Here is a 22,869-nt window from a genome sequence, read left to right as displayed (position 1 = left end):
TTTTGCAGTGTGTGTTTAGGTGACAGATCAACAACCATTGAGCAGCAATTATACCAAAATTGTAAACATAATGTATTTAAGATAAAAAAAAAAGCTTTTCATCTGTCAATATGCTCTGTCCAGAACTCCTCAAGCAGAATCGTTTTAGTTTCACTTGGTTTCCCCGTCCACACGAAGTCAAAACGAACACGAAACGCTGATATTTTCCAAAACGTTTGCCGTAAAGACGGAGACGTAAAATAAATGTGAGCGTCCACACGAATGCATGAAAACGCTGCAAAATGTATGCCAGGCCTGTAAGTGGCGCTGTGGTGCCAAAGCAAAAATAAGCGAAATGTTGGGCATGCGCACTAATATTTATACATGGTTGCCCTGCGGGTCTATTTTCGTGGTTAAGTCAAATTCAGGTGCTGAACTATGTGGTCGATATTGCTCTGTTCTTCCTGGAGATATTCCAGAAGAAGATTCTGTTGTAAGCCCGACCAGCCCGACAGCAGGGTGAGTAGCATTAGCAGCAACGGCGCCATTGTTGTTGTGATGTGTCGCGCTTGCGTGTTTAGAGGCGACGCTATGACGCATGCGTGTAAAAAAAAAAATGCGGTTAGGGTGTAAAGATGGAAATGCGAATACGCCGTTTCAGAATCTTCCCACTCTGAAGGGTGAATAAAAAAAAGATCGTTTACAGACCCCCGAAACGCCGGCTTGGTGTGGATGAGAGGCTGGTTTGGTGAAAAATTTGTGCGTTTAGGCCAGGGTTCGTCTTCGTGTGGACGGGGCTTAATCTAATTAAAAAGTCTTCTTCAAGGAACCGACAGCTTAATTAATTTGCAAAATAATGGTTAGTTTCAGCCCTAGAACTGATGGTGTCTGTGTGTTACAGACCCTGGTTGCACTGAAGTGTATATGACAATAAAGTAATGAAACATAAACTATCTATTTATTTTGATTGTATTTTGAATAGGCCTCTAGGCTCACAGGTGTTTTCTCCAACAAAAGTTTCACAGCCCTCCCAGTTTAAAATCACTTCCAGCGGCCCTGATATACATTCATAATTTAGGAATTTTAAATATTTTTGACTTTCTATATTATCTTTACTTCTATAAAATCTGAATTAGAGCTTTTTTTTTTCTTTTGAAAAAAAAAACATTTAGCAAATGTAACCTGGGATCTTATCTCAATACCACTGAAGCTATCACCTTATTGTTTAAAAATAAAAAATAGTAAAACAGAATTTGTAAAGAAAAACAATGAAATAGATCCAAAGGTCCAATGCAGAACATCATTAGAACTTAGTATTATGTGTTGAACTAGATCTGCTATATTGAGAACTTTTGTGAGACACTTTTTTATAAAGTAGGGCATTAATTCATAAAAAGGTTTATTTGAATTCTATAAATCAAAGTTTTCTGCCCAACAGCAATGATGATCTGCACGGCAGCATTCTATACCCAGATATTGTAGCATCTAGGATAGAGCTGCAGGCTGGGAAAGAATCTGGATGTTATTCCAAAATGTAAAAGTTAACCTTTTTTTGTAAAATAAAACTAGACTAAATCCTTTTTAGTTTTATTAGACTAAAACCGAATAAAACTATCACATATCGTAATGACTAAAAAGTGACTAAGACTAAAAATAGTTTTCGTCCTGGAGACTACATCTAAGATGGCTGTCAAAAACTACAGTTTTTAAGAAGAAGGAAAAAAAAGAAGAAGAGAAGAAAAAAAATAAAAAAAGGGAAAAAAAGGAAAAAAAGAAGGAAAAAAAGAGAAAAAAACAACAGTTTTTGCCAATTTTTCCACACTGACGATTTTTATTAACTTTCTGCAGTTCTGAATAAATACCCAAAAGGTCTCAAAAGTTTGACAATCCACTGGAAAACAGATGAATCTCCAATTCAGCAACCAGTGCTGCAAACATGTGATTAAAGTTAAGCAAGATTTGCTGAAACAAAGAAAACCTCCCACTGAGATTCATCCTGTCCCATTAAATTAGCATTGCCAATTGACTTCCTTGTGTTTTTTCCAACCCTACTTAATGTCATACATGTGACTCTTAAGCTTGTGTTCAATTTTAACTATCCAGTGACTTTAAAAACTGGCCAAAAAAGCTGATAACTAAAAATGTTTATATCATTTTGTGTGTGAGGATTTTATGTAATCTTTAATAAAAGTTAATCAAATTACGATACAAATTACAGGGATATGAGGTTGTAAAAAAAGTCATCATCCTAGTGTTTAAAGTTCACAGCAGATACCTTCCAAGAAAGAAAGCGATGTAAAACGTGGAGCTGTTCAAATTCACAAACTGGAAGAGAAACATCTTCAGAGCAAAGCTGTTCTCCCACTCAGACTCCGTGCGTGGGTGCTCTAAACAAGAGGAACAAGGGTCAGGAGGGGAAAAAGTTTTAAAGGGGAAACACTAAGCAGAAAGATAGGAAAAAAATATTATAATAAAGACTTAAGAGTAAAAACAACTGACCTAGGTTGGTTAACAGGTAGGCCACCTTTTCATAAACCTGGAAAAATGGAGGCAACTCATGAGGGACGACAAGAAGGCAGAAAAATCTTCCAACCGGCTAACATGAGACATTTTATTGGACAGAATGCAAAAACAGACGCCGCTCGTCCAGACACCCACCACATTGAGAGACATGATAATCATAAAGTTGATGCAGACGCCAGTGCCAGACGTGGCAAACTGCCAGTTCTTCTGGACAAAGTCCCAGTTAAAGGAGGCGAACTTCTCCATCGCAATGAGACGGAAAACCACCACGGCAAAAACCGCCGTCAGAACCAGGGAAATCTAAGATATGATGGGGGGGGCAAGAATAATGTTCTTAAAGAGGCAAACGAAGGCAACAACGTGAGAAAAGAAAAAGCATATTTAAAAAAAGTATCAGAGCTCATCATAGTCTGAACAATAACAACTGTGGATAAAACAGATGTTGATGTGACAGAAGTACGGTGGCCGGGAGGTGCAAACCAACATTACAAAATCTAAAAAACTTTTGCAAAACAAAATATCATTTCAGAAAACAAATTTAAATGAAAAAAAAATTTAATAAAAATAAACCAAACACTTTTAAAAATTCTAAACAAATAGCATTTTAAGAAAACAAATAAAAAACATTCGAAACACTTACAAGTGATAATTAATGATCATTTGTTTTGGAACTTGTAAATGTTTTTTTTTTAAATGTAAATTTATTTGGAACTTGTAAATGTTTTTTTTTTAATGTAAATTTATTTGGAACTTGTAAATGTTTTTTTAAATATAAATTTATTTGGAACTTGTAAATGTTTTTTTAAATATAAATTTATTTGGAACTTGTAAATGTTTTTTTAAATATAAATTTATTTGGAACTTGTAAATGTTTTTTTTTTTATGTAAATTTATTTGGAACTTGTAAATGTTTTTTTAAATATAAATTTATTTGGAACTTGTAAATGTTTTTTTAAATATAAATTTATTTGGAACTTGTAAATGTTTTTTTTTTTATGTAAATTTATTTGGAACTTGTAAATGTTTTTTTAAATATAAATTTATTTGGAACTTGTAAATGTTTTTTTTTTTTATGTAAATTTATTTGGAACTTGTAAATGTTTTTTTAAATATAAATTTATTTGGAACTTGTAAATGTTTTTTTAAATATAAATTTATTTGGAACTTGTAAATGTTTTTTTTAAATGTAAATTTGTTTTCTGAAATGATCATTTGTTTTGGAACTTGTAAAAGACCTTGTATTGTTGGTTTGCACCTCCAGGGCCACCGTACATAAGGAATGGAGATATTAATGTAATTCAATTCTATGCTTTGTCCAGCAGGTGGAGGTATTATACTTTTACTAATATCATGTAAAAGGTGACCTGAGATCCCAAACAGGCTGATTACACAGAGATCAAAGGGCTTACCATAAAGAATATCCCAGACACAGAAACCATGAGACGACTGAGTTTGTCTGAGAAGGGCTGGAAGGGCTCGGGTTTTCCAGAAATGGGGTTGACTCTCTCCACCCGGGAGTATTTGGCTTCAAACTGAGGCCTCAGCTCCTCCTGATAAACCATCACATAATAACATCAAATCCAGTAAACTGGTTTAAAATAAACATTTAATGGTATTATAACAATACTTATAACCATACCTCTTCCTCTTCCCAGTCGATAAGATCCCAGTCATACGTCAGCTCTGCCCTCCTCCTTTTCCAAAACTCAAGGAACACCGTTGCTGCAGAGGCAATGGGGAATTTATCACGTTATTGATCTGCTCTGATATGAAGCAGACAGCAGGACTGTGTGCAAATGGGGATTTACAGAAGAGGCAGTTCAAGGCCAACAGCCCATCATCAGACATCCTGAGTAAAATACAGGCTGCGGAGATGTGCAAGGCCGATTATGGAAACTGATTACAGTCATCCGTCTGACGCTGCGTTGCCTCTGTGCAGAAGTTAAGAAAAATGGCAGCAGTATAAAAGCTTTAGTCGCTCAGTGTTCGACCCAAGCATGTATTTCATTTTATAGGGTAAAGCTTTGATATGAAAGCTTTCAGACTGGAGGCTTTTCTCTTTTGTGTCGGGCTCTTTTGTGACTGGAGCTTCACACTCTAGAAACAATGCTCTTTGTCTTTGTGGGTTTTTCCACAGTCCCAAAAAAAGCTTTCATAAAAGCTTGGTGACAGAAACACTGCATGGTTTCCTGTATTCTCAGACCTAAATTCATCTCCTGCAATTTTTCTAATGTTCTCACTGTGAAGAAGTCCAACTGCCTCCCTAGACTGGATAGAAAGCATCTTCTAACTCAATTTTCAGGTCTTGTAATTTAATTTAAATTCAGTTTATTTCTATAGCTCCAATTCACATCATGTCATCTCAGGTCACTTTCCAGTTCACCAGATCATCCAGTCAGATTGATTCAAAGCTTTCTATCTAAGGAAAACCAGCTGATTGCATCGACTCATTGACTCTTCAGCAATCCCTCACACTAAGCATGCTTGTAGCGACAGTGGAGAGGCAAAACTCCCTTTGAACAGGAAGAAACCTCCAGCAGAACCAGGCTCAGTGTAGGAGTAAGGTTTTACGCTCACAGCTGCGATAATTTAACAGCCAGTTATCGGTCACATCATTAAATCAAATGCCGTGTGTCCCCTGGCCCTGCCAGAATTACATAAAGGAAAAATACAAATTTGAGTGAGCGTGGAGCGATTTCACTGTAGCGGCTGGAAAATTAAGGTGAGCGCAGAGCGGATTTTGAGCCGAGCGTCCTAGCACAACTTTGAGCAGCCAAGCGAATAAGCGAACATCCTCCTGAGCAGGGAGCGGGAATTGCGCGGCACTCCGCTCAGTTCACATGCTCTGGACCATATATGGTTCCATATACCTTCCCATAAACCCTGATGAAGGTCCCTCATCCCCCATGATGCCGGCACCGCCGTGTTTCACCAAGGCAATGGTGTACTTAGACTGAGTTCTTAAGAGGTTTCCCTGCTTCAGCAAAGCCGATTCTGAAGATTGCATTTGAGCAAAAGCCTTTTAATCAGCAATCAATGGAAATCAGCTGTGCTGGAGGAAGGAAACCTCTAAAACCTGCAGGACAGCGGCCCTCTGAGGCCCGATTTTTGGGCAGGCCTGGTAGGCATGTGCAATGTTACTCAAAAATCCCACATCCTCCGTAACCGCTCCGCCCCGCTACGTTCCAGACCGCCTGCGCAAAAAGACCTCAGGAGAGCAGGCAGTGATATTATTTGTTAATTCATAGGATCACAATAAGAGGAAATTATTCTGATTTCAACCGTTGCGTATATTAGCTTCGACATATGAATCAAGATGCTATGACCGAAAAAATTAGATTGACAGATGAGCGTTGATATATGGCTGAATTTAGGTGTTCAGGCTGACAGAGAACTAACTGGCCTGCAGAAGATAACAGAAAAAACAGATTTCAAGACAGAATTTTTTTTTTAAGAAATTTTCTAACTTTTGGGACATTATTGTGTGATAAAGATTACATTTATATGCATGTTTAAGCCAGAATGATTTGACATTTAAATATGATTTCCCTACGACTTTAAAAGGTTGGTTTTTCTTTCTTAACATAGATGGCTTCCTTCACGCCCCTCTCAAACCACCTGTCTTCTTTGTCCAAAATGTGAACATTCTGGTCCTCCAAAGAATGTTCTTTGTCCATCAGGTGTAGATGTACCACAGAGTCTTGTCCAGAGGAGGGCGCTCTTCTGTGTTGGGCCATGCATCTGTGGAGAGGTTGTTTGGTTTCTCCAATATAAAGATCAGAGCATTCCTCGCTGCATTGAGCTGCAGACACTCTGCTCAGATTAGGTCTGCAGGTTTGGTCTTAAGGATGAACTAGTCTCTGTTTGCTTGGTTTGAAATTTAGTTCTCATTGATGAACATGACCGTGCAAGTTCTCCGCAGGACGTACATGTGCGGACAACGAAGGAGAATGTGGGACTCTTGGTTTTCGTTCACACAATCACTGCATATATATATATATTAGGGCTGTCAGTTTTAAAGCGTTATTAACGCATTAACTGCTTTAGACTATAATGCCGACAGTTTTTTTAACGCACGTTAATCGCGCATCAAAACAAACGCACCGTGCGCTTTTGTTCTTTATTTTTCCGCAGCGCTCGCTGTACTGTTTGTTTTACCCTCAGCGCTTTCCGTAGCTTCAGGAACGCTAAGTTTTGGGAGAAACCGCAGCATAACAGACCCGTACTTTGAATGAGCAAAAATGGCCGGCAGACAAGGTATCCTGAATGATACGTTTCATTTTAAAGTTATCCCAGAAGGCTGTCTTGACAAAACCTGAGTCCTATGTCCAGAAGAAACGAGCGTCTCACTGGCTTAGTGCCAACAAGACAAAGAAATAAACTAAGTCATGTGGAATGCGCTGCTGCTGCAATTCCTGTTCAGACCAAAGGAATATTAAAGCATTTTGAAAATGTTCTACATGTAAAATGTTAAGTTGTTGAGATGACTGCAAAGTCCAGTTATTGTAAATTCGTTTGATTTATTTATTATTTTGTGAGTAACTTCATTTTATTTGAATTAAGTCTGAATTTCATAACGGAATGTGCACTTTATTTTAACAGTACATCTTTATTTTTGTCCTATGTTTGAGAAAAAACTAAATTTTATGGAGTTTTTGAAGTACTGTTTACTGTTCTGTAGTTTTGTAATTTTTTTTTACAATTTTTGAATAATTATTGGCCGGAATTTAAACCAGGATATTTTTATTCTAGTTTTTGAAAAGTGCTTTAAAAAATAATAATTAAAAAAACTTATTGTATAAGCAAGTTTTTTTTACATTATTGCACATTAGCATTTTTTAAAATACCCAAATAAAATAAAAAGATAAAATATGCGATTAATTTGCGATTAATCTTGAGTTAACTGTTGATATTATGCGATTAATCGCGATTAAAATTTTTAATAGTTTGACAGCACTAATATATATATATATACACATGTGGAAGTAAGCATGAAAAAAATTATTTTTATGAAATCTGAACTGAAATAGTTAAACAATATTTTACAATATGTGCATCGCATACATTTCTGCTATACATATATATATTTTTAGCAGATATCTATTTGTTCTCCATTGGCTCCACAGACATATTTATTTAAATGAAAACCACTTCGTATCAAAATTTCCATAAATAGCCTCATCATCTTATTTTCTTTTTGCCTATATTTAAATGTAAGCAAAAATCAATATTAAAAAATGTGCAGGTATAAGCATTAAATATTGACATGCTTCTATATTTTCTATCTGTATAATTAATTTGTGTCTTAATTTATTATTTGAACTAATTGGTCACAATGGATGACTAAATATAACGTATGCATTCGCAGCGTAACTGACCTGTGGCCTTAAAAAGCTGCAGAATTGGACTCTTTAGGAAAACTTTGCTGTTAGACTAAAGCTGTATATGTTTAATAGAGCATGACCTAGTTCTGTTTATAGAAGGAGAGAGGAAAGCTTTATTTTAGAAACCTGCACTCAGTCCTGTAAGCTCACCAAATGCTTCATGTTGACCTCACAAATGCATATATAGTAGAACTGAAGTGCACGGCTACTTTGCTCTAGGTAGCAAAGAGAGTTTGAGCAGGATCTAGAGATAACCCATCTTCTCCTGCAGCTTGTTTCCACTGGCATGATGATTTTTTCTTTTTACAATGTTGGTAGAAAGATTAGATTCTGCACACTGTTTCTTACAGACTGTGTAATAAAGATACAGCTCTGGGAAAAGGAAACTACAACAGAATAGTATCCCCTTGCAGTTCTGCAACCCTGCAGTAAAAGGATAACCTTCCTCTAACGATACAGCTAAATATACAACTAATTACATCAGGACGCTGCAGACAGTCAGTCAGGGAGAGCTGACCGTGATTTAGCCTCAAACTAACACATTAAAGAGAGAAGCTCTTCTGTATTTCCACAGGTAGAGTGTTTACCGTGATGAAATTCCCAGATGAAAAAGTTAATGTGTTTGGGAGGAAAGCTGAAATCTGAGAGCTGCAGAAATACAAGTGAGAGGAAATTGAATCAGAACAACAAACTTACCCCAAATAGCCATGAAGATAGCAAAGAACACAGTGCCGCCGTTGTCAAACAGACGCGTTACCTGCAAATAAAAACACACACAAGTGAAATCTGACTTTTGGACGATGCTAGTTTAAGCAGGTTTAGTTTGAACCCCATCTGACAATCTGTGATTTACCACAGATTTCCTGCAGTGGAGTTAAGCTTTGTGTAAAATCATTATGCAGGGCTACCTAAAAGTTTGGACAGCAAGTTCCCGTCTAAAGCGTAATTACAGAGCTGAAGAAATAAGCTGATTAGTTTTAAATGAATACTGGGAGATATAAAAATGCTTCCTAAAGAAATTTACATCCATTTTTTATGAACCTTTTACTTGCAATTTGGTACTACTATATTTTACTGTTTTTTTTTATTCAGACTTTATTTTAGATGTTTTATAAGGTGGTAAAACATCCCACTTTTAAAGGAAAAGTTCAGCCTAATTCAGAAAACAAACTTCTGAAAGTTCTTTAAATGTGAAATTATTACATCATGTTCAATAAATGATCAGTGTTTTTAATTCAGAGTAATTTTCTTTTACTGTGCTTTACTTCAGTTTCAGCTCTTCTAAAAAAAGCCATGTGTCAAAACAAATAGAAAGATATTTAAAAACAAAGCTAATTTATTTTCTTTGTAGAAATGTTGCTCTAAAATGTGCTTCCGATATTGAATTTTCTCAGATTTTCAGATTTGTGGGTATTCTGTTAAAGGAAAAGTCGCTCATATTCAGATTCAAACATCTAAAATGACTTTAAATCTGAAATGATTCCATCCTGTTCAATAAATGATCAGTGTTTTTAATTCAGAGTAATTTTCATGTGAATGTTCTTTACTGGAGGCATCCATGTTTGTCAAAGAACACTACTGCCACCTACTGGTTAGTGACGTCATGGTGCGGTATCGGCTGTTGATCAAGTCCCAGTGCTGTATCTGGTGTTTGTCACAACGCGCTATTATCCAAGTCATCTTGAAAACATTCTTCTTCCAAATGTTGGCTACATATTACGGGTTTTTTCTCTGGCCAGAAGTTCGATGTTAAATCCTCCCTCTTCAGCAGTGTTGTATAAAGTACTGAAATCTCGGAGTCCAGTAAAAGTATAAGTACCTCTCCAAAATATGACTTTGGTAAAAGTCCAAGTCACTGACTGAAATGTTACTTGAGTAAAAGTCTTAAAGTATCTAAAACGGCTTGTACTAAAGTATAAGAATTACTGTAAAAATAGATGTACTCAAGTAATGTAGTGCAAAGTATAAGTAAAAAGTAGCAGTTTGAATGATATTTTTTTACATTTTGGTAAACTTTGAAGGTTAAATTCACTTAAAATAATATAAACAACCAAGTGCAGGATAAATTTAGACTGGCTTTGCGAAACAGGCGTATCCTATTGGTGTTGATGACTTTGTAGTCAGTAGGGGGGGGGGTCAAAACACCTGCGTTTCTCTCCCTCTTTTTTTGTTTTTTTTGTTTTACTTAGTAACTAAACCAAACATTGAAAATGTATCGGAGTAAAAGTATGCAATTAAGTTCGTAAATGTAGTGTAAAGTAAAAGTGAAAGTTCTCAAAAAAATGTATACTATTAGAAAGTATAAAGTACTCCAATTATACTTAAGTACAGAAGTGAAGTATTTTTACTTCTTTACTATACAACACTGCGCTTCAAGTTGGCGATCCAACGACCAACCCGTGCGTGGAGGATCAGGAATCGGAAAGGTGGAATAACTCTTTTTTTTCACTTTTACCCGATGTATTCCAGCATCCAGCTGCCATGCACGTGGGCATTGTCAGTTTCACTATAGCTCTGGTGAATTTCAATGGTGAAGTCCTCTGGAAATCTTCAATAATTGTTGTTGATTGCAGATGTGTCTAGTAGTTCCCATTGATTTAGCTTGTAAAGCGGGGAGAATGGCGCTAGGCTTACCGCACCGTGACGTCACTGCTGGAAGATGGCAGGAGGGAGGGGCTACTAGATTTGGGCAAAAATGGCCGCTCCCAGACTCAGTGAATTTTATTGATTAAAGCTAAAGTGATTAAATCACTGTGAATGTATTCGTTTTAGGTATAGATAATGATCCACTTATCCCCAGTGGGGTCTACAGGGGCCTATCTACAGCTGTTTACGGACAAGAGGCGGGGTCCACCCTGGACAGGTCTCCAGTCCATCGCAGTCAATGCAGAGACAAACAACCATTCACTCACACCTAAGGGGGATTTAGAGAAGCCAATTAATCTAACAGGACTGTGGGAGGAAGCCGGAGCACCTGGAGAGAACCCATGCTTGCACAGGGAAAACATGCAGCACCATGCAGAAAGACCTCGGGCCGGGAATTTCTGCAAGGCAGCAGTGCTACCCACTGCCCCACTGAGCAGCCCCTTTTTCCTTTAAACTAAATAAGCTTTTTTGAATAACTGGAAGCAGAGCAATGGATAGACAGGCTATCAACATTTTACACAACACCCCTTGGCCAACAGGACAGCACTCAGCCTAGTCCTTAATATTTTACAGGAGTGCAGCACTGAGAGAGAGAGATGTTCTCTGTAGACTGTTCATAGCATTGGACCCTTTATTGAATCATATCATATTTTATGCCTAGTGAACCGTTTCTCTGTCTGTCCGCCTGCTGGAAAGAGTGATGACCTCTTGTTTGTTCACAGTCAAGGCTCTTCAATCAAAGATTTGTATGTAACTTTCATCACAGATCCACAACCCCACTGAGCAGTGGGGATGAGGTGCCTTCTGAATGTTCATTGTGTGTTTTACAACCAACCAACCAGCATTCTGCATTCCTATTAAATCAAAATACCTTGACATGCGTCCTATCTATGTTTGATGTTGCCACAGAGCGCAGGCTGAAAATATGGAAAATCTGAAAAATTAGACTTTAGGGATGGAAGGATGGACAGATGGATGAATTTTTAAGCAAAACGGTAGAATATAAAGTTTGAAAATGAAAATGTTTTTTAATGTTTTCTCTTTCCAGGTTGCACTGAAGAGCTGTTGTTGCGCTGCAGCAACAAGGTAATGGGTTTGAATCCCAGTCTGGAGTATTCCATTTTTCCTCTTCTTTTTTTAAGGTCTTCCTGTGTGGAGTTTGCATGCTCTCCACATGTTTGCATACATGGATGGCCTCCAGGTGCTTTCTTTCCATACTCCAAAGACTAAATTGAAGGATTACTTGGTGTTTAGAAAAGGCTCCTTAGATCTATGTTATTATGCATGGTTGTTTGTTCTTTGTGTTTCCATGTGATGGACTGACTGCTTGCTAAATGACTGGAGATAGGTGCCACCTCCCCTAAGCAGCTTTGCATGAATACATTGGTAGAGAAAATGTCTGACCAAAGTCTGATCAAAGCCTTGCAAATTCATGTTATTTCACAATTTAGCCAAATCCAAATTTTTGATGGAAGGGCAGAGAAAGCCCAATTCAAACTATTCTCAAAAAGGTTGGCAACTGGAGTTTCTGAGATATTTTGGCTTCCTTTACCATCCTGTTCATGTTAGGAATCCAGTTTGTGTGGGTTGTGTTTTTGTGTTGTTCTCTCCCTCCACCACCAGGTGGTGCCCTCTTCTCGTTGGTCCTCCCACACACCTGTGGCTGGTTGGCTCATTACTGAGGACTATTTGAGCGGTGGACTGTCACTACCTGACGCCAGAGTGTTTGCTAGTTTTGGTTACTCTAGCCAAGCTGAGTTTAGCTGAGTCTAGCTTAGTCTTTGTTTTCGCTGAGCCTAACCTTGTTTTTTGTTTTTGTCTTTGCCTTTTCGGCAGGAAGCCATCCTGCAAGCTGGATGTTGGCCTTCTTCCCCTGGAAGGATTGTTTGAGTCTCACACTGAGCAGGGGGTTAACCTCCACATGTTCCGTTCAAGTCCTCCTGGATTTCCAAGTGACAGTCCGCTCAATAGCTCCTCAGGATCCAACCAAGTCTAAACCTGTCCGTCCTCCAACGAGTCTCTTACTGGATTCTGGAAAGAAAGTTTTCTCCCCTAACGTGAGTCCCATTTTCTCTGTCTCTCCAGCCATCACTCAAAGTTCCTACGGATCTTGAACTAACCGCTGATTCTTCCCTTCCCTCTTGCAGTTCCGGTTCACTAGCACACTGAGTTTCCTGAATCCAACCCCCGCTGACATTATCAATAAACCTGTTAAAACTCTTACACTGGTTCTCTGAGTGGTTTACTGCATGTGGGTCAGATCTCTTAAGAAAATCATGACAGTTCACTGCATTTGGAAGCAAAGTAAAGTGTCCGGTGGCCAAAAGAAACCAGAATCTGTGTAAATAAGATTCAATATTTTGAATTTTGTACATTATTTTTGTTCTCCGACTAGATGTCCTTAAAGATTTTTCACATATTTCAGCATTAGATTTGCCAACTCTAATGTAAGAGTTAGTCTTATTAAACATTTTGTATATGAGTTGTTAAGAAATACACAAGAAGTAGAAGAAATGCCGAGGATAATGTCACTAATAGCCAGTGGCGGCCGGCCCATAGGGGGCGCTGTGGCACCGCCCCCCCTGATAAGAAGAGAGAAACGTAAAATATATTTTTAGAAATTAACTCATAAATGTCAGTTTTACTCTCTAGACTGTGTACCTATAAGCAAAACAAATTATATAAACTACATTTCCCTATCTACTGTCATTAATTTGTGGATTTCCACAGACAGACTCCTACCGTCTCTGTTCTGGGGGCGCTGATCAGACTGACCCACATTTGCAGAGAATCTGTCAATCATGTATTATTGCTAGGTGAACTTAATGGCCAATCAGCGTCTCAGAACTTTATGGTCTTGGGGCTCTGAAAATACTGCGCTTTAACAGGCTTCTGAACCCAAGCGCAGGTGCAGACAATTAGAGGGAAGATGGCGAATGTAACGACCGAGATGCAGCTTCCACCAAATTCGGTGAGATCCTTATTTATCTACCCGTTTGCCAGAAGAACATCCCTGTTGTAGGATATGAACATTTCATGTCATGGTTATTGTGACTGTGACGAATCCACCTCGTCGCTTAAAACAACCTCTCTAACTTTGCGCGCCACACACACATTCCTGTTATACTGTGCTTGTGAGGACCAATACACTCGCGCTGAGCCCAGTAGCTCCATGAACTTAAAACACACAAGCTGTTCCTGGTTACCTGCTGGCGTATTGAGGGGGCACACTTAATATTTCAGTGGGGTTAGCCGTGTGTGTGTGTGTGCGTGTGGGTGTGTGGGGGGTGTGGGTGTGTACGTGTTTATGCTACGGGGACTTGTCATCTTCAGTCTGGCTGCGTCTTTGCTGCGTTCAAACCCAGTTTGGTGTAATTGAATAAGTCAATGAATCTGTGTAAAAGAATTAAGTTGTAAAAATTATTTGTTTTTGTACATCAATTGTTTGTGGAGGTAATATATGGACAAAACTGATTCATGAGAAGAAATCAGAAATAAGAGAGCCTGAGGTGAGTGGCTTAAACTATTTAATGAGGGCTGTGGGAAGAAGAGCGGCAATTTTTGTTTTCTGTTTCTTTGTTACATTGCTGGTAACTGGAGGGAGGCTGAGGCCCAGAGGATCTTGTACAGGTGCTGGTCATAAAATTAGAATATCATGAAAAAGTAGATTGATTTCAGTAATTCCATTTAAAAAGTGAAACTTGTATATTATATTCATACATTACATACAAACTCATATATTTCAGATGTTTATTTTGTTTAATTTTGATGATTACAAATGACAACAAATGAAAATCTCAAATTCATCATATCAGAAAATTAGAATATTGTGAAAAGGTTCAAAATTGATGGCCCCTGGTGCCACACTCTAATCAGCTAATTAACTCAAACCACCTGCAAAAGCCTTTAAATGGTCTTTCAGTCTAGTTCTATAGGCTACACAATCATGGGGAAGACTGCTGACTTGACAGTTGTCCAAAAGACGACCATCGACACCTTGCACAAGGAGGGCAAGACACAAAAGGTCATCGCTAAAGAGGCTGGCTGTTCACAGAGCTCAGTGTCCAAGCACATTAATAGAGAGGCGAAGGGAAGGAAAAGATGTGGTCGAAAAAAGTGTACAAGCAAGAGAGATAACCGCACCCTGGAGAGGATTGTGAAACAAAACCCATTCAAAAATGTGGGGGAGATTCACAAAGAGTGGACTGCAGCTGGAGTGAGTGCTTCAAGAACCACCACACACAGACGTATGAAAGACATGGGTTTCTGCTGTCGCATTCCTTGTGTCAAGCCACTCTTGAACCACAGACAGCGTCAGAAGCGTCTTGCCTGGGCTAAAGAGAAACAGGACTGGACTGCTGGTGAGTGGTCCAAAGTCATGTTCTCTGATGAAAGTAAATTTTGCATTTCCTTTGGAAATCAAGGTCCCAGAGTCTGGAGGAAAAGAAGAGAGGCACTTCATCCACGTTGCTTGAAGTCCAGTGTAAAGTTTCCACAGTCAGTGATGGTTTGGGGTGCCATGTCATCTGCTGGTGTTGGTCCATTGTGTTTTCTGAGGTCCAGGGTCAACGCAGCCACATACCAGGAAGTTTTAGGCACTTCATGCTTCCTGCAGCTGACCAACTTTTTGGAGATGCAGATTTCATTTTCCAACAGGACTTGGCACCTGCACACAGTGCCAAAGCTACCAGTACCTGGTTGAAGGACCATGGTATCCCTGTTCTTAATTGGCCAGCAAACTCTCCTGACCTTAACCCCATAGAAAATCTATGGGGTATTGTGAAGAAGAAGATGCAATACACCAGACCCAACAATTCAGAAGAGCTAAAAGCCACTATTAGAGCAACCTGGGCTATCATAACACCTGAGCAGTGCCACAGACTGATCGACTCCATGCCACGCCGCATTGCTGCAGTAATACAGGCCAAAGGAGGCCCAACTAAATACTGAGTGCTGTACATGCTCATACTTTTCATGTTCATACTTTTCAGTTGGCCAACATTTCTATAAATCCTTTGTTTTTATTGGTCTTCAGTAATATTCTAATTTTCTGATATGATGAATTTGAGATTTTCATTTGTTGTCATTTGTAATCATCAAAATTAAACAAAATAAACATCTGAAATATATGAGTTTGTATGTAATGTATGAATATAATATACAAGTTTCACTTTTTAAATGGAATTACTGAAATTAATCTACTTTTTCATGATATTCTAATTTTATGACCAGCACCTGTATATGTTTAGTTTCTTTTGCACCCTGTTTTGAGTTTTTGAGCACAATAAATCACCAACACCGGTAACCCGACTGAGCCTGGATTCTTGGAGGCCAAAGAACCCCGTCACAGTGACCCAAATCATCACTGTTAGTTATTATATAGTAAATTAAATCATTACTGTTAAATTGTATGTATTGTCCAATTGTTTATTTGAATTCTTATTCCGGATTAGTTGGAGACATACACTAGGCTATATCAGCCCCACCAAAAATATTTTTCACCAGCCGCCACTGCTAATAGCACCAACTAACTATGACTGTATTTATATACAGCAGCAATCACCGTCGGAAAATAAAATTGATGAAAATTTGCAAAAACATTTATTGGAAAATAAGTTTCTGAAAGTGATTTTCTGTAGAATTACAAAATAAAATCTTTTTTACTGATGATAATTGTTTTTTGGTAAACCAACAAAATAATTTAATAGCTAGGTCTATTTTGCCCTGGAACTGAAAAAGCTAAACTAGTGAACTTAAACATGATATTCTCTGATGAAGTTAGAATGAAATTACTCACCTTGGCAAAAATGCAGCTGTCACTCAGCGTCCATGGCTTGCAGGTTTCCTCACACATGGGACACATGATGGTTGTGTTGGCCTCACAGATCTCCTTACTGAAGGGACAGTGAGTTTTAAAAAATACGTCAATAGATATGACTAACCTTTGCTAGCTCACACTGGGTATAATAAAGAAGTTAACAGGTATTTTTATGACATTTTAAGCTTGAACTGTGAACTGACCTCACTTGACTTGAATCCATGGTGAAGAACCCATAGAGGAAGACAAAAACACCAACGAGGGCTGCAGGGATTAACATGCCAGTGTACCAGCCCAGCCACGCAAAATATAGGCCAATTTTCTCTCCAAAGTAGCGTCTAGGAGTAACACAAAGGCAGAAAGTGATTAAAAAGTACTAATGTTCTCCACTGAGCCTTAATTGAACTTGGCAGTGTACTTTCAGAGCAGCCTTGTGGGAGTAGTTAGTTAGCTCTGAGATGGCAGCTTAATGAATTAAAGAAGCTGTCGAACTGAAAGGTCACTGTGATGCGAAACAAATCAATAAGTGTCTCATTCCCAAACCACAGCTGCCACAGTTTCTAAGATCACATGTGTCCCACTTACACCCCTGTAAAGCAAATCATTTGAGGTGCAATTAGAGGTCAGTGTTCACTACGAAGCCAGAAGAGCTGTTGAATCTTAGTCTCTTAGCTTTCAAACACCAGCATCCCATAACAATTTCCTCTATAAACTTGGATAATTCCAACCCTTCGGCACCTCTTGGGATCTCTGACGTCCTGGCTCTGACTCTCCAGCACTCTCGACTGAAGCTAATAAACGTTTTGAGAAATCTAACTCTTTGTCTGCCGCAAATACTGGGTCCAATCTTTCTGAGACAATTGGTATAGTACTATTATCATATTGCAGCATGGGATTCCTAACCTGACTCCGCCAGATGGATTTGCTCCGTATATCCATCTGGAAACCTTCCGTAGAAGTAATTTTGGGAAGGGGTGAAAATACTGGTTAGCTGATTGGCCTATGTTGGTGATAGACGGGCCAAATAAAACCAATCAGCTCAACGAAGCATATGACGTACTAACAGAGCGACGACGAAGAGGAGCCAATTGATAGATCAAACTCTTGCCGAAACCAGTCGGGAGAAGAGCAAAAACATCTTTTCCTCTGAGAAAAGCCTCCAGAGCAGTGTTTTGCTCTTCTTTCAGTGAAGAAATACTCTGTAATTCCCATAAAACTTGCTCGATAGCCACGCTAACGCTAGTTTCATCGGCTGAAGCCGCCATGTTCTTTAGACTGAACTGTCGCGCTTCTCGTTGCGTCACACCTCAACCCGCCTCAAAGCCAACGCTGATTGGACGTTCGTTTGGTGAACGGCTCCAAATTTTCTTTAACGGAGAGTCTCCAGACTGATCTGCGAGTGAAACCTTTAAAGCTCGCGAGATCAGGATGGTCTCACGAGGCTATGGGATTCCCCCCTCCCATTGCGGGACCATTTTTTCACCTGGATCTCCGCTCTTTTTGGCCCTCATGCCCCTCCGCTGTCGCACAAACTTGCTCCCCTTTCCTCACCGCCTCGGCCGTATCTAGAACCACAGCTAGTTCCTGATTGCATTTTGGTGTGGAATAACATAGTGCAGACTATGCTTCAATATTGGGCAAAACTATCTGCGACAATCTCACTGTGACTCACTGCTGCAGGAGGATAACCAGGCCTTTAGTGTGGAGTCTGTTGTATCTTATTCAGTTAAGTTCTGATTATGAAGATATTAATATATCTCATTTATCTCTTTCCTGTTCTAAATACCACATGCTGCTATATCTAACATAAACGCTGTTGATGGGGGCTAATTACATTTCTGCATTCAAGTCATTATTTAACTGAAGTATGAATTATGCACCTTTTTTAAATTAGAGATTACAAAAAGATTTTTTAAGTAGATCCTAAAATACCTTAAGAATCTGTGCTTCAAAGGTGATTACCTGATGAGGTCCAGAGGCTGGTATTTGTACCACATCCCCCAGCGCGCCCAGCGCTCATAAAGCAGATGCCTGTGGTTCTGGGCACCGTGTGTTTTAATTGGATGTCTGCTCTTGTAACTGCCCTGAGGAGACAAAACATTTTTTATTTAAAAATCTTCCAGTGTCCCATTTCACATGTGAAAATGATCATTATTATTTATTTTTTATCTCCTGCTCACTTTTTAAATGTTACATTTGATCTATTTATTTTTACGACGGAGTATTAGGGACAGGTTACATATTTTTTGGGATATTTTATTTTGAGAATAAATTTGTAACATTACTGAAATAATGTTGTAACATTAGGAGAATAAAGTTGTAATATTACGGGAATAAGTCAAAACATGAAAAAAAACAAAAAAAAACATTACGAGAATAAAGTTGTAATATTACAAGAATAAATTCGTAACATTACAAGAATAAATTTGTAATATTACGAGAATAAAGTCGGAACATTATGAGAATAAAGTTGAAACTTTACGAGACAAAAAAAAACATTACGAGCATAAAGTTGTAATATTACGAGAATAAAGTCGGAACTTTAAGAAACAAAACAAAAAAATTACAAGAATAAAGTTGTACTATTATGAGAATGAAAGTGTCACATTATGAGAATAAAGTTGTAATATTACGAAAATAAATTCGGAAAATTACGTTTATAAAGTTGTAATATTGCGAGAATAAAGTTGTAATATTACGAGAATAAAGTCGGAACTTTACAAAACAAACCAAAAAAATTATGAGAATAAAGTTGTAATATTACGAAAAAAAAAAAAAAATAACGTTTATAAAGTTGTAATATTGCGAGAATAAAGTTGTAATATTACGAGAATAAAGTTGGAACCTTACAAAAAAAAAAATTACGAGAAAAACCCCAAAACATTACGAGGATAAAGTTGTAATATTACGAGAAAAAATTTGTAACATTACGAGAATAAAGTAATAAAGTAATATTATGAGAATAAAGTCGGAACTTTACGAAAAAAAACAAAAACATTACGAGAATAAAGTTGTAATATTACGAGAATAAAGTCAGAACATTTTGAAAAAACAAAAAAACATTACGAGAATAAAGTCGGAAAAAATTTTGAGAATAGGTTGAAACTTTACGAGACAAAAAAAAAACATAATGAGCATAAAGTTGTAATATTAAGAGAATAAAGTGGGAACTTTACGAAACAAAACAAAACAATTACGAGAATAAAGTTGTAATATAACGAGGATAAAGTTGGAACATTGCAAAAAAAAAAAAAAAAAAAACATTACGAGGATAAAGTTGTAATATTACAAGAATAAATTTGTAACATTACGAGAATAAAGTTGGAACATTATGAGAATAAAGCTGAAACTTTACGAGACAAAAAAAAAAACATTACGGGCATAAAGTTAGAATATTACAAAAATAAAAAAACATTATGAGGATAAAGATGTAATATTACAAGAATAAATTCGTAACATTACGAGAATAAAGTTGTAATATTATGAGAATAAAGTCGGAAGAAATTATGAGAATAAAGTTGAAACTTTACGAGACAAAAAAAAACATAATGAGCATAAAGTTGTAATATTAAGAGAATAAAGTGGGAACTTTACGAAATAAAACAAAACAATTACGAGAATAAAGTTGTAATATAACGAGGATAAAGTTGGAACATTGCAAAAAAAAAAAAAAACACATTACGAGGATAAAGTTGTAATATTACAAGAATAAATTTGTAACATTACGAGAATAAAGTTGGAACATTATGAGAATAAAGCTGAAACTTTACGAGACAAAAAAAAAACATTACGGGCATAAAGTTAGAATATTACAAAAATAAAAAAACATTATGAGGATAAAGATGTAATATTACAAGAATAAATTCGTAACATTACGAGAATAAAGTTGTAATATTATGAGAATAAAGTCGGAAAAAATTATGAGAATAAAGTTGAAACTTTACGAGACAAAAAAAAACATAATGAGCATAAAGTTATAATATTAAGAGAATAAAGTGGGAACTTTACGAAACAAAACAAAAAAATTACGAGAATAAAGTTGTAATATTACGAGGATAAAGTTGGAACATTGCAAAAAAAAAAAAACATTACGAGGAGAAAGTCGGAACATTACGAAAAAACAAAATTACGAGAAAAACCCAAAAACATAATGAGAATAAAGTCGTAATATTACGAGAAAAAATTTGTAATATAACGAGGATAGAAGAAAGTAAATCTCTAGCCTGACCCTAATACTCCGGCTTATATTTTAGAGACCCTTATGTCTATGTCTATCCTGACACTTGAACCCGTCAAATTTTAATTTCAGATTAAAATCAGCTCACCTCATGTGGAGGAAATGCCGCCTCGTATGTGTTGTTGCCCAGTAAGCGGTTGATGCCTGCAGTAAAGTAAGAGTAAGCAAATGATTTCAAACACTCCCAGGAGAAAATACATTAAAAATTCAGCTCCACTCGTTAACAAAGACAGGCCGACATTTTATTTCCCTAAAAGGAGTTATAGCAATTTACAACATTATAAAGCTAAAAATCTAAATTAGAGCGAGTGTAAGGTGGTGCTTCCTCCTTGTGGCACTTTCCTTGCTTCAGTTAACTGCAGTGATTGCAAAGTCTAGTGTCAATAAATTCACAGCACTGCCTGCTATTCCTCTACTGGCTGAAAACAGACAAAGAGTGCATTTATTTCTCTAGGTGTTCTCTTCCGACAAAAAAAAAGAAAAAGCTGACAGTTGGGGCAACATGAGGGAAGCTAAAAGAGATTTTCCACTTCTAAAGCCAAACTGTTTTGACTGGAAAAATCTAAATCTAGATAAGTCACTATTTCTTAAATTAAGTGCATTTGTTCTTGGATGGAGGAGGTAAAAGAGACGTTTTGCCAATGGAACAAGACAATTTACTGTTAAAATAAGAAAACACAATTGCATTGTCTTATTTCAAGTGCATATTATCTAATTATCTAATTTTAAGAGTAAAAATACTCATTTCATTGGCAAACTATCTCATTTACCTACTCAAATAAGGGGAAATACACTTAATTTAAGACATTTTTACTTATTTGTAGATCGTTTTTCCAGTGTATGTGTGTGTGTGTGTATAAATATATACACTGCAAAAAATGGAAATCTAAATAAGTCATTTTTGCTCAAATTAAGTGCATTTTTTCTTGAATTAAGGAGGTAAAATAGACATCTTGCCAATGGAGCAAGACCATATACACTTAAAATAAGAAAACACAATTGTGTTGTCTTATTTCAAGTATATTTTATCCAATTATCTTATTCTAAGAGTAAATATTCTCATTCCATTGGCAAAATGTCTCATTTAACTACTTAAATTAAGGTTAAAAAAACTTAATTGAAGAAATTTTTTCTTATTTCTAGATCGTTTTCCTAATGTATACACACACATATATTGGCTTAAAATTAATAAAGAGAATATATTAAATATGAATATAATGTTGGCCATGAATTTTCAAACCGTTGGGATTCTTGTTTAGTATTTGTGGAACCAAATAAAGGGTAGATGATTTTTTTTTATTACCCATCTTTGATTTTCCGTCTTCATACTTGGTGCGCTGCAGGACATGATGAACTATTCTGCTTCTGGTGGAATTTGAGAAGAATGTCTCTCTATTGTTGATGGTGAAACTGAGAAGAAAACAAAGTCACGCTCCTTTCGTGAGGCATCATGCAGCAGGGCATCGTCCCGTCAAAGGCGTAAGGCGAGATGAGTCAATAATCAGTGGGGGGGGGGGGGTTACTTCACTTTAACACAATTCATGATGTCAAGTGTGTGCTCAGTACTGCATCAATATTCCACTTAGCAAAATATACAAGCATAATAATGGAAAGCTGGAAATGCTTTCCTGAGAAACGATGATCGCTTTCATCAGAAAGAAGCTTTTAACATAAAATACCACAAACAAATGAGTAAGAAATTATTTAATGGGCAGCTGCTGCTGGTTTTGATGTCTTATTTATGATGAACTGGTCTTGCCCTGGTTTCTGGGCTAAGAGCTGAAACTATTAAAAAATAAAAGCACAGATTGCGTCTCTCGCTTTCTAAATTCAGAAAGAAGAGATCTGAGAAGAATCTGTGAATATTTTGCAGATTTACATCTAGGCTGCTGATATTGTGTGAAACTGTGATCATGCTGGTGGGTTTTAGTTTAGGGCACGCAGAGCGCTCTTACTGATGCATCCGTGCCCGGCTGAAAGGAGCCGTGTAGCAGTCCGTCTCCTCCAGGTCGGGAAGGGCCTCTTTGTCCAGTTTCATGGGATTTCTGGGAAGCCAGCTTTTCATCTGCTGACACCTCAGATGAAACCTGCTGCACAAGCGCATTGAGAAAACAGGATTAATGGGACAGATTATCAGGCAGATTGTTTACCTCGCTATGGGATGATGGCAGCTAACCTTCAGCACGCCACCTTGATGGCTCCACCCCCACCACAAAACACCTTTTATTCCACATTTGTAGGGTCAACCTGCTGCTTACTTATTTTCTACTTAAATCTTTTTA

The 22,869-nt window shown here is 37.3% G+C and overlaps 1 protein-coding gene across 4 annotated transcripts in view; it reads right to left on the bottom strand.

Annotated features, from left to right (window-relative positions):
* ano3 (anoctamin 3) overlaps positions 1 to 22,869 on the bottom strand; it is a 100,175-nt gene that overhangs the window by 6,914 nt on the left and 70,392 nt on the right. For 3 of the 4 annotated variants that reach the window (XM_038291265.1, XM_038291268.1, XM_038291269.1), the window contains exons 7-18: positions 22,543 to 22,677; positions 21,891 to 21,997; positions 20,676 to 20,731; positions 18,313 to 18,434; positions 16,554 to 16,688; positions 16,330 to 16,426; positions 8,583 to 8,643; positions 4,142 to 4,224; positions 3,912 to 4,052; positions 2,638 to 2,802; positions 2,479 to 2,515; positions 2,255 to 2,366 (exon numbers count right to left, since the gene is read on the bottom strand). In XM_038291265.1, coding sequence (XP_038147193.1) covers positions 2,255 to 2,366; positions 2,479 to 2,515; positions 2,638 to 2,802; positions 3,912 to 4,052; positions 4,142 to 4,224; positions 8,583 to 8,643; positions 16,330 to 16,426; positions 16,554 to 16,688; positions 18,313 to 18,434; positions 20,676 to 20,731; positions 21,891 to 21,997; positions 22,543 to 22,677 — 1,251 coding nt within the window. The remainder of the gene's footprint in view (positions 1 to 2,254; positions 2,367 to 2,478; positions 2,516 to 2,637; positions 2,803 to 3,911; positions 4,053 to 4,141; positions 4,225 to 8,582; positions 8,644 to 16,329; positions 16,427 to 16,553; positions 16,689 to 18,312; positions 18,435 to 20,675; positions 20,732 to 21,890; positions 21,998 to 22,542; positions 22,678 to 22,869) is intronic. The other variant, XM_038291266.1, reaches the window with a different exon arrangement.

The sequence above is a fragment of the Cyprinodon tularosa genome, unplaced genomic scaffold (assembly GCF_016077235.1).
Source record: "Cyprinodon tularosa strain WSP-4 unplaced genomic scaffold, ASM1607723v1 ctg298, whole genome shotgun sequence".
NCBI lineage: Eukaryota > Metazoa > Chordata > Actinopteri > Cyprinodontiformes > Cyprinodontidae > Cyprinodon > Cyprinodon tularosa.
The sequence above is the reverse complement of the archived record's forward strand: the minus strand, read 5'-3'. Positions and strand labels throughout refer to the sequence as shown.